Source organism: Saccopteryx bilineata, chromosome 3 (assembly GCF_036850765.1).
Source record: "Saccopteryx bilineata isolate mSacBil1 chromosome 3, mSacBil1_pri_phased_curated, whole genome shotgun sequence".
NCBI lineage: Eukaryota > Metazoa > Chordata > Mammalia > Chiroptera > Emballonuridae > Saccopteryx > Saccopteryx bilineata.
In genome coordinates, this window is record NC_089492.1 from 207,950,335 (window position 1) to 207,962,490 (window position 12,156).

Below are 12,156 nucleotides of genomic sequence, written 5' to 3' on the forward strand. Positions count from 1 at the left end.
TTTTGCTCAAACCTGATCAGCCTGCGCTCAAGCTGGTGACCTTGGGGTCTCTAACCTGAGTCCTCCGCATCCCAGTTCAACGCTCTATCCACTGCGCCACCACCCTGTTAGGCTACCCTATGTCTTTTGATTGGAACATTTAATCCATTTACATTTAAGGTTATAATTGATATAGTTGTTTATTGCCATTTTATTCTTTAAATGTACATTCCTCTTTTATTAGATTTCCCCCCCTTTGTTCTGTTTACAACAGGCCTCTTAACATTTCTTGCAGCATTGGGTTGGTTGTAATGAAGTCCTTGAGTGTAATGAATTCCTTTAGTTTTTTTTTCTTTTGTCTGGGAAACTTTTTATTTCTTCTTCAATTTTAAATGATAGCCTTGCTGTATTAAGAAGTCTTGGTTGGCCTGACCTGTGGTGGCGCAGTGGATAAAGCGTCAACCTGGAATGCTGAGGTTGCCCGTTCAAAACCCTGGGCTTGCCTGGTCAAGGCACATATGGGAGTTGATGCTTCCTGCTCCTCCATCCCCCTTCTTTCTCTCTCTCACATTCTCTCTCCTCTCTAAAAATTAATAAAAGTAAAAAAAAAAATTAAAAAAAAAAAGAAATGAATGGATTATAATACATGGAAAAAAAAAAAAGAAGTCTTGGTTGTAGGTTCTTGTTCTGCATTACTTTGAATATTTCTTGCCATTCCCATCTGGCCTCAAGTGTTTCTGTTGAGAAGTCGGATGTCATCTTTATGGGGGCTCCTTTGTAGATGACTGGCTGCTTTTCTCTTGCAGCTTTTAGTATTCTTTCTTTATCTCTTAACTTTGGTATTTTAATTATGATGTGCCTTGGTGTAGGTCTCTTTGGGTTCCTCTTTAATGGGATTCTCTATGCTTCTTGAACTTGTGTGACTTTTTCCTGCATCAATACAGGGAAGTTTTTAGCTATTATTTTTTCAATCAGCTTCTCTCTCCCTTGTTCTTTCTCTTCTCCTTCAGGAACCCCTACTATGCGTATGTTGTTTCTCTTCATGTTGTCACAGAGCTCTCTCAGAGTTTCCTCAGACTTTTTGATCCTCTTTTCTTTTTGCTGTTCTGCTTCCGTGCTTTTGATTGTCTTGTCCTCTAAATTGCTGATTTGATTTTCTGCTTTGTCCAGTCTACTGTTAATTCCTTCTAGTGTAGTCTTCATTTCTGATATTGTGTTTGTCATTTCTGTCTGATTCTTTTTTATGATTTCAGTGTACTTTTTTTTTTTTTTCATTTTTCCGAAGTTGGAAACGGGGAGGCAGTCAGACAGACTCCCGCATGCGCCCGACCGGGATCCACCCGGCATGCCCACCAGGGGGCAATGCTTTGCCCCTCTGGGGCATCACTCTGTTGCATCCAGAGCCATTCTAGCACCTGAGGCAGAGGCTACAGAGCCATCCCCAGTGCCCAGGCCATCTTTGCTCCAGTGGAGCCTCACTGCGGGAGGGGAAGAGAGAGACAGAGAGGAAGGAGAGGGGGAGGGGTGGAGAAGCAAATGGGCGCCTCTCTTGTGTGCCCTGGCCGGGAATCGAACCCGGGACTCCTGCATTCCAGGCCGACGCTCTACCACTGAACCAACCAGCCAGGGCCTCAATGTACTTTTTGATGCCAGCTATCTCTTTGTTTAGGTGCTCATTTTGTCCATCTATTGTTGCTCTAAGATCCTTGAGCATTCTAACAATCATTATTCTAAACTCTGCATACAGTATCTTGGTTATTTTTATTTCATTTAGTTCTCTTTCTGGGTATTTCTTTTGTTGATTCATTTGAATTTCATTTCTCTGTCTTCCCATTTTGTCTCTGTATAGACTACTCCTTTGGATGTGTTGTTTGTAGCTTGCTGAGTATAGGGTTGGTGTTGTCTGCCTCCAGCTTTCATTTGTGTTGTTTCTAAATCTTTTTGGGATGGCTTCAGCTGTTTGTAATTCATTATGGGCTGCTTGTCTTCTGCTAGTGCTCTTTTTGCTGTTTGTGACAGCATTTTCTATGCCTTAGCTGGGTCATATATAAGAAGCTTTTCCTTAAGATTTCACTCTAACTATGGTTGTTAGGTCCTGAGCTGATGCTCTCCGTATCTGGCTACTGGATGTACCAGTCCTGGTCCTCCCTGGCCAGAACCTGGTGCAGACCAGTAGGGGTCACTGCTTTTTTTTTTTTTTTCAGTTTTTTTTTTTTTTATTAAATTTAATGCAGTGACATTGATAAATCACGGTACATATGTTGAGAGAAAATATCTCTAAATTATTTTGACATTTGATTGTGCTGTATACCCCTCCCCCAAAGTTAAATTGTCTTCTATCATCTTCTATCTGGTTTTCTTTGTGCCCCTCCCCTCCCCTAACCCCTCTCTCCTTCTTTACCCCCTCCCCCCTCCCCCAACCTCCCGCCCCTGTTGCCATCACATTCCTGTTCATGTCTCTGAGTATCATTTTTATGTCCCTTCTATGTATGGATTCATCTTAGTTTTTTTTGTTTTTTTTTTTTCTGATTTACTTATTTCACTCCGTATAATGTTGTCAAGGTCCATCCATGTTATTGTAAATGATCCGATGTCATCATTTCTTATGGCTGAGTAGTATTCCATAGTATATATGTACCAAAGCTTTTTAATCCACTCGTCCTCTGACGGACACTTGGGCTGTTTCCAGATCTTCGCTATTGTGAACAATGCTGCCACAAACATGCGGGTGCATTTCTCCTTTTCGAGCCGTTCTATGGTGTCCTTGGGGTATATTCCTAAAAGTGGGATAGCTGGGTCAAAAGGCAGTTCGATTTTCAGATTTTTGAGGAATCTCCATACTGTTTTCCACAGTGGCTGCACCAGTCTGCATTCCCACCAGCAGTGCAGGAGGGTTGCCTTTTCTCCACATCCTCGCCAGCACTTATTCTGTGTTGTTTTGTTGATAAGCGCCATTCTGACTGGTGTGAGGTGATATCTCATTGTGGTTTTAATTTGCATTTCTCTAATGATTAGTGATGTTGAGCATTTTTTCATATGCCTATTGGCCATCTGTATGTCCTCTTTGGAGAAGTGTCTATTCATCTCTTTTGCCCATTTTTGGATTGGGTTGTTTGTCTTCCTGGTGTTGAGTTTTACAAGTTCTTTATAAATTTTGGTTATTAACCCCTTATCAGACGTATTGTCAAATATATTCTCCCATTGTGTAGTTTGTCTTTTTATTCTGTTCTTGTTGTCTTTAGCTGTGCAAAAGCTTTTTAGTTTGATATAGTCCCATTTGTTTATCCTGTCTTTTATTTCACTTCCCCGTGGAGATAAATCAGCAAATATATTGCTCTGAGAGATGTCGGAGAGCTTACTGCCTATGTTTTCTTCCAAGATGCTTATGCTTTCACGGCCTACATTTAAGTCTTTTATCCATTTTGAGTTTATTTTTGTGAGTGGTGTAAGCTGGTGATCTAGTTTCATTTTTTTGCAGGTAGCTGTCCAATTTTCCCAACACCATTTGTTAAAGAGGCTGTCTTTACTCCATTGTATTTCCTTACCTCCTTTGTCAAATATCAGTTGTCCATAGAACTGTGGGTTTACTTCTGGGTTCTCTGTTGTGTTCCATTGATCTATATGCCTGTTCTTATGCCAGTACCAGGCTGTTTTGAGTACAACGGCCTTGTAGTATAACTTGATATCAGGAAGTGTGATACCTCCCACTTTATTCTTCTTTTTTAAGATTGCTGAGGCTATTCGTGTCCTCTTTTGGTTCCATATAAATTTTTGGAATATGTGTTCTATATCTTTGAAGTATGTCATTGGTATTTTAATTGGTATTGCATTAAATTTATAGATTGCTTTGGGTAATATAGACATTTTAATGATGTTTATTCTTCCTAACCATGAGCACGGTATATGCTTCCACTTGTTTGTATCTTCCTTGATTTCTTTTATCAATGCTTTGTAATTTTCTGAGTACAAGTCTTTAGTCTCCTTGGTTAAGTTTACTCCTAGGTACTTTATTTTTTTGGTTGTAATTGTGAAGGGGATTGTTTCCTTAATTTCTCTTTCTGACTGTTCATTGTTGGTGTATAAAAATGCCTCTGATTTCTGAGTATTGATTTTATATCCTGCCACTTTGCTGAATTTATTTATCAGGTCCAGTAGTTTTTTGACTGAGACTTTAGGGTTTTCTATATACAATATCATATCATCTGCAAATAATGATAGTTTTACTTCTTCTTTTCCAACTTGAATGCCTTTTATTTCTTCTTCTTGTCTGATTGCTGTGGCTAGGACTTCCAGGACTATGTTAAATAAGAGTGGTGAAAGGGGGCACCCCTGCCTTGTTCCTGATCTTAAGGGTATTGCTTTTAATTTTTGCCCATTGAGTATGATGTTGGCTGTGGGTTTCTCATAGATGGCTTTTATCATGTTGAGGTATATTCCCTGTATTTCCACTTTGCTGAGAGTTTTGATCATGAAGGGGTGCTGGATTTTATCAAATGCTTTTTCTGCATCTATTGAAATTATCATATGGTTTTTCTCCTTCTTTTTGTTTATGTGATGAATCACATTGATTGATTTACGAATATTGTACCAGCCTTGCCTCCCCAGAATAAATCCCACTTGATCATGGTGTATGATTTTTTCCATATATTGTTGGATCCGGTTTGCTAATATTTTGTTGAGGATTTTAGCATCTATATTCATCAGAGATATTGGCCTATAATTTTCTTTCTTTGTGTTGTCTTTGCCTGGTTTTGGAATCAGAATTATGCTCGCCTCATAAAAGGAGCTTGGAAGTCTTCCTTCCTCTTGAATTTTTTGAAATAGTTTGAGAAGGATAGGAGTTAGTTCTTCTTTGAATATTTGGTAGAATTCTGTTGTGAAGCCATCGGGCCCCGGACTTTTCTTTGTTGGGAGTTTTTGATAACTGTTTCGATCTCATTTGGTGTAATCGGTCTGTTTAGGTTTTCTGATTCTTCCAGATTGATTTTTGGAAGATTGTATGTTTCAAGGAATTTGTCCATTTCATCTAGGTTGTCCAGTTTTGTGGCATACAGTTCTTCATAGTATTTTCTTACAATATTTTGTATTTCTGTTGTGTCAGTTGTTATTTCTCCTCTCATTTCTAATTTTATTTATTTGAATCCTCTCTCTCTTTTTCTTGGTGAGTCTACTTAAAGGTTCATCAATCTTGTTTACCTTTTCAAAGAACCAGCTCCTAGTTTCATTGATCCTCTGTATTGTTTCTTTAGACTCTATGTCATTTATTTCTGCTCTGATCTTTATTATTTCCTTCCTTCTACTACATTTGGGCTTTACTTGCTGTTCTTTTTCTAATTCTTTTAGATGCAGGGTTAAGTTGTTTATTGAGCTTTTTCTAGCTTCTGAAAGTGTGCCTGTAGTGCTATGAACTTCCCTCTCAGCACTGCTTTCGCTGTGTCCCATAAATTTTGAGTTGTTGTATGCTCATTGTCATTCGTTTCTAGGAATTTTTTTATTTCTTCTTTGATCTCATTCTTAATCCATTCATTATTTAGCACCCTGCTATTTAGTTTCCATGTGTTTGAGAATTTCTGAGCTTTTTTGCTGTGATTCATTTCTAGTTTCATGCTGTTGTGATCGGAGAAGGTGCTTGATATGATTTCAGTCTTCTTAAATTTGTTGAGAGCACTTTTGTGCCCTAACATGTGGTCTATCCTAGAGAATGTACCATGAGCGCTTGAAAAGAATGTATATTCTGCTGCTTTAGGGTGAAAGGATCTGAAGATATCTATTAAATCGAGTTGATCTATTGTTTCCAATAAGTCTGCTGTTTCTTTGTTAATTTTCTTTCTTGAGGATCTATCTAGTGATGTTAGTGGGGTATTGAAATCCCCTACTATTATAGTATTGCTGTTGATCTCGCCCTTTAAATCCATCAAAGTCTGTTTTATATATTTGGGTGCTCCTATATTAGGTGCATAGATATTTATAATAGTTATATCTTCCTGTTGGATTACTCCCTTTATCATTATGTAGTGGCCTTCTTTATCTCTTACTATATCCTTTGTTTTAAAGTCCAATTTGTCTGATTTAAGTATTGCTACCCCAGCTTTTTTTTCATTTCTGTTTGCATGAAATGTTTTTTTCTATCCTTTGACCTTCAATCTATGTGTATCTTTTGTTCTAAGGTGTGTCTCTTGTAGACAGCATATGTATGGGTCCTGTTTTCTTATCCACGCAGCTACCCTATGTCTTTTGATTGGATCATTTAATCCATTTACATTTAAGGTTATTATTGATATGTAGTTGTTTATTGCCATTTTCTTCTTTAAAGGTGTATTCCTCTTTTTGCTATATTCTTTTCCAACTTTGACCTGTTTACAACAGGCCCCTTAACATTTCCTGCAGCATTGGTTTGGTTGTAATGAATTCCTTGAGTTGTTTTTTGTCTGGGAAGCTTTTTATTTCTCCTTCGATTTTAAACGATAGCCTTGCTGGATAAAGTAGTCTTGGTTGTAGGTTCTTGTTCTGCATTACTTTGAATATTTCTTGTCATTCCCTTCTGGCCTCAAGTGTTTCTGTTGAGAAGTCGGATGTCATCCTAATGGGGGCTCCTTTGTAGGTGATAACTTTTTTTTCTCTTGCAGCTTTTAATATTTTCTCTTTATTGCTTAGCTTTGGTATTTTAATTATGATGTGTCTTGGTGTAGGTTTCTTTGGGTTTCTCTTTAATGGAGTTCTCTGTGCTTCTTGGACTTGTAAGAGTTTCTCTTGCATTAATTTAGGGAAGTTTTCAGTTATGATATGATTGAACAAAGTCTCTATCCCTTGTTCTTTTTCTTCTTCTTCAGGAACCCCTATGATGCGGATGTTATTTCTCTTCATGTTGTCACAGAGCTCTCTAAGTGTTTCCTCTGACTTTTTTGAGTCTCTTTTCTCTTTTCTTCTCTGCTTTCATGCCTTCATTCCAGTTGTCCTCCAACTCACTGATTCGATCCTCTGCTGTATCCATCCTGTGTTTAATTCCTTCCATTGTGGTCTTCTTTTCTGATATTGTATTTGTGATCTCTGACTGATTCTTTTTTAATATTTCAATATCCTTTTTTATACTTGCTATTTCTTTATTTAGGTTTTCAAACTGCCCCTCCATTGTTGTTCTAAGATCCCTAAGCATCCTTACAATCATTATTTTGAACTCCGCATCTGGAAGTTTGATTATTTCCATATCACTCAGCTCATCTCTCAAGGGTGTCTCTTGTGGTTTCATTTGGGTTGCACTCCTTTGTCTTCTCATAATGGTGTTTTATTTGTAAAGTGGCTTGAGTCTAGGCTTTGTGTTTTCTGCCTCCTGTTTTCAGTTGTGTTATTTCTAGGTCTTCTTGGATTGGTATCAGCTATTATTTGTAATCCACTTTCGGATTTGGGCAGCTTTGAAGTCTTGATTTGTTTGTTTTCTTAACAGGTGATAGTCTTGTTAACTGATCTCAGCAGGGGGCTTCCTTGAAACTGTAACCAGGAATGCTGTGGGTGTAACCTGAGACGCTGATGGTCTGTTCCACCAACTAATCTCACTGGGGGCAGGGTTTTTTCTCAGCTTCAGTAGGGGGAGGTGTATCTCAGATCTCCATGGAGACCTGAGTTACTGCCCCTCCTCCCCACTTCTTGCTTTCAGCTGTGTCTTGTTGTGCTGATTGGAGCTGGATAGATGTCCGGAGATCTCTGATCCAGAAACACTTCAGCTCTGTTTTGTGAAAGGTTCAGTCCCTCCCCCAGCTATGGCCGCCTCCAGCACGAATGAGTCAGCTTTTTTATTTCGTTTCTTGCATACCTTAGCCCCTCACAGTCTGTCCCTCTCCTTGTCCTTTCCACTTGGGAGATAGGCTGGTCTTTTCAACCCACCTTGCACCCTGGTCGCCAGGTAAGTGGCTGTGAGCAGTAGTTTCTGCTCTTTTTCCTCTGAAATCCTCTCTGGGCTCTCAGCCTCACCCCCCCCCCCCTGCTGTTCCTGTAAGCAGAGGAGATTCAGGCACTCCTTACCAGGTTTATTGTGGCTTCCTCTTTGCTCCTTGGTTTTTGAGAGCTGTTCTTGCAGTTCAGTGTTGGTTTTTCATGCTGATTTTTCCTAAATTGATTTGTATTCCAGTTTGGTTTTGAGAGCTGGGCGTCTGTGTGTCCGCCTACTCCGCTGCCATCTTCAAAAAGCCGGGGTCACTGCTTTTGACTGGCCCTTAATAACCTTCTTGGAGCTGCAGGCGATTCAGAATTTGCAACTTCCTCTGCTGGGTCCTGAAGCCATTGTAACTATCAGCTACACTCCTAGGCTGACTTTTATCCACTCTTGGCCAGGTTGTGTGGCCTCTTTAGTCCTGACCTGAGGTTTTTCCTCCAACCTCCCTCTGCCTCTGCCTCCTCAGGCATTCGAGCAGCAGCTGTGGCTCATGGGCTGCAATTAAGGCGGGCATAGGTGTGGGGGACTCCTCGCCTTGCTGGGCTTCGCCCCCCATGGATGTGCGGGCTGCTTTTCCAGGCTCTGCCCTCATGGGCGTGAGGGACACCTCTTAGGGCTCTACCCCTCTCCTTTGCAGTGCAGGCTGCCAGGCTCCACCCTTGGCGGGTGCCCGGGCTGTCTCTGCAGGCTCCGCCCCTCGCTGTGGCTATTCGGGTTGCCTGGCTCCGCTCCCCACAGGTGAGCAACACTCCTCGCTGGGCTCCGTCCCCACGGGCACATGGGATGCCTCACTCCACTGGGGTCCATCCATGCCAACACAGGGGATTCCTTGCCCCGCAGAGTTCCACCCCCATGGGCGCAGGGGGCCTCTCCCGGCTCTGCCCCCCACCGCTGCTGCACAGGCTGCCTTGCTGGGGTCCCCCTGTCCATCGCACGGGCCAAACCCCTTGGCTGCCTCTGCAGCCGGGCCCTCTCGCCCTTTGGAGGGTACTGAGCAGGATAGGAGGGTTGTGTAACCCAGACCTCAGCACTCAACTCCTATGTCCCTGATGCACCCCTTGCTGCTAAGTATCTGTCTGCACTGACTGGAGCAGGAGAGAGCCTCTGGTGGGTAGAATAATTGCTTCCTTTGGTTGGCTTGGTTTTCCCAGGAAAAATGGGCACTTTAGGTTTGGGAGTGACCCAGTGCTGGGGTCAGGATGGCTGTCCTGCACAGTCTCTCCCTGTGCTCCGAAACTACACTTTCCTCTTGCAACTTTAGTCCTCTCGGCACTCCCCGCTTCCGAAGCCCCCGGTAAGTGGCTGTGAACGAGGTTTTCTGCACGGTCCCTTTAAGACGGAGCCTGGGTCTGAGAGTTATGTCTCCCTCTCGCAAACAGTAAACCCGCTCTTCTTTCAGGTAAATACTGTCTGTACGCCTCCTTTAGTCTTTGGGGCTCCAGGCTGGGGTTCTGATCCTGGAGCTGAGGACCCACAACTCTCTGGGCAACCCGCCCCACCCTGAGAGACCCTCCAGGCTGCCTCTCACTCCTGGGAGAAGGGAAGCCCTTTCTGCATCTCTGCCTTTTTCACCAGCTCAGTGTGGCTTCTTCGGTGATGCTTGGTTATAGATTCTTCTTAGTTTAGTCTAAAGTTGGTTTTTCAAGACAATTGTTCCTAAGTTAAGTTGTAATCCACTTTGGTTCTGGGAGGTGGGGGTTGTAACATCTGCCTACTCTGAAGCCATTTTCTCTCTCTCCTGAGTTCTTATATTTTTAAAAAATAAATTTTTCCCAACTTCTTTGCTGCAAACTGTCATTTTTTGGTACTGTATGACAACCTCTTTCAATTATTCTTTTTAAATTGTTTTATATCCACTCTAATATAAGAAAAGAGTTAATCAAGCTAAAAATCATTTACCTAGTATTCTAGACATATAATAGGGGTATTAGCACTTGTCTGATCTAATAGCTTTTTTTTTTAAGTGAGAGATAGAGAGAGAGAGACAGACAGGAAGGGAGAGAGATGAGAAGCATCAATTTTTTGTCATTGATTGCTTTCTCATATATGCCTTGACCTGTGGGCTACAGCCAAGCCAGTGACCCCTCGCTCAAGCCAGCTACCACGCTCAAGCCAGCAACCCCATGCTCATGCCGGTGAGCCTGTGCGTAAGCTGGCAACTTCGGGGTTTCAAACCTGTGTCCTCTGCATCATAGGCCAACACTCTACCCACTGCACCACCACCTAGTCAGGCTGATCTAACAGTTCTTAACTTTGTTGGGCCATGGATACATTTGAGGATATGTGTCATTTTCTATACATAGACATAACATATGCATACATAGTTTTGCAAATTCTTACAGAGGTTTTTTTAGTTTTCTTCAAGTTCACTTATGGACATTGAGAAAAACCTCACGAACAAATATAATTTTGTCTAAGTTACATTTAGAAAACAAATGCTCCAACTTGCAAACTCAGTTTATGAAATGTCACAGACCAAAATAACTACAATAATGAAAATACTGATGCAAAAGAACATCAGCTCTCCCCATGATTGTGGATTAACAATTGTTTAATTAGTGAATATCACTTTGGAATTACCAGCAAATTGACTTAAAACTTCCTCTCACCATTTTAACTAGTCAATAGGTACCAGAACTTCCATAGTGGAATAAGCCCAAGACTGCCTAAAAGTTAGTGAACTTTTACTGCTAATAACTATTTGTATTATCCTAGACCAGCCATTTCCAACTGATGTGCCACAAGAATTTTTAAAATGTGCAAGCACTGACTTCTTTGCCCTTAGATTGTCAAATAAAAAAATGACAACAGCCAATACAACAATAGCCGTCCAGTGTTAGTGAACCAAAATCACACCTATTTTTTTTGTCAGATTGGCAAAAAATATATTTTTTGGTGTGCCGTAGAATTTTAGTAATTAGTTTATGAAAAAGGTTAAAAATTTCTGTCCTTGACAATTCACTTAATCTTCCAGTTTCATCATCTGTAAAGCAAGGATGTTGCACTACTCTAAGAATATCTAGTCCATTTTAAAGCTAAAAAGGTAACATTATTAAGAAATGTCTGGTAAAAATGACTGGCTTGCATCTCCCATGAGTAGTATGGTCTTTATGATGAATATTTTGATTGTTATCTTTATTTTCTGGATCAAGATAACAATTTACAGATGAATGAGGCACCTCTCCATGGATGTTCTCAATCCATATAGATTTATAAAAGTTCAATCTAACTACAGATAGTTTAGTCAGAGACAAGTCAGTTGGTTTTTAAGTTTCCAAATTATCCTTTATTTTATTTTTTTAATTAGGCAAGTAAAACTTGAGATGGATCAGTACAAAGAAGAGCTGTCTAAAATGGAAAAAGAAATGTTGCATCTAAAACGAGATGGAGAAAATAAAGCAATGCATCTCTCTCAGTTGGACATGATCTTAGAACAGACAAGGACAGAACTAGATAAGAAAACAAATGATTGTAAGTAACCGGTTAGCTGAGCTTCACTGCCAACTTATTTATATTTTAAAAAGTAGACTAAAGTAAGAATTTAGGATGGTGGGGTTGAAAGGGACAGTGAGCAATCAACATGAATTAAATTGAATATTCTTAATTGTAATTATTTTAAAATTTCTTAATGATAAATGGCTTATATATAGTTCTAAAGTTATTCTCTTGTCTTAACAGTGAAGGAGTTAGAAAAGTTACAGCACCACACTGAAACGGACTTAACAGAAGCCTTGCAGAAACGGGAAGTACTAGAGACTGAACTACAAAATGCTCATGGAGAATTAAAAAGTACTTTAAGACAACTCCAAGAATTGAGAGATGTGCTGCAGAAGGCTCAGTTATCATTGGAGGAAAAATACACCACTATAAAGGATCTCACAGCTGAACTAAGGTGAGTTAAACACTAAAAAATGATATTACAATTAATATTTCACTTTACTATTCTGAATCCTTGGGTCATACAGTAAAGTTTGTTGATGAATTCTAGATGTCTAAACTTCTCAACTGGTTCACTGTGGCTCTTCCTGGTCAGCCTATCCAATGCTCCATCTAATTCAGCAATTTCTGTTGGCAAATACTTGATCCTTGTTCTTAGGACCATTTTATATTGGCCTCTCCTATATTCCATAGTGGTAAAAAAAAATGATTGGGCCAGCATACAGTAATGGTTAATAGCAAAACAGTATTAATAATATCAGTTTTGTTCTTTGTATTAAGTTCTTATGTTGTGCTGGTACTATGTCATGGAC

At 40.3% G+C, this 12,156-nt stretch overlaps 1 protein-coding gene across 13 annotated transcripts in view; it reads left to right on the plus strand.

Annotated features, from left to right (window-relative positions):
* The window catches only part of CCDC18 (coiled-coil domain containing 18), a 209,139-nt gene that overhangs the window by 95,120 nt on the left and 101,863 nt on the right, over nt 1-12,156 (plus strand). For all 13 annotated transcript variants that reach the window (XM_066268671.1, XM_066268666.1, XM_066268664.1 and 10 more), the window contains 2 exons: nt 11,214-11,377; nt 11,585-11,798. In XM_066268671.1, the coding sequence (XP_066124768.1) occupies nt 11,214-11,377; nt 11,585-11,798 (378 nt within the window). The remainder of the gene's footprint in view (nt 1-11,213; nt 11,378-11,584; nt 11,799-12,156) is intronic.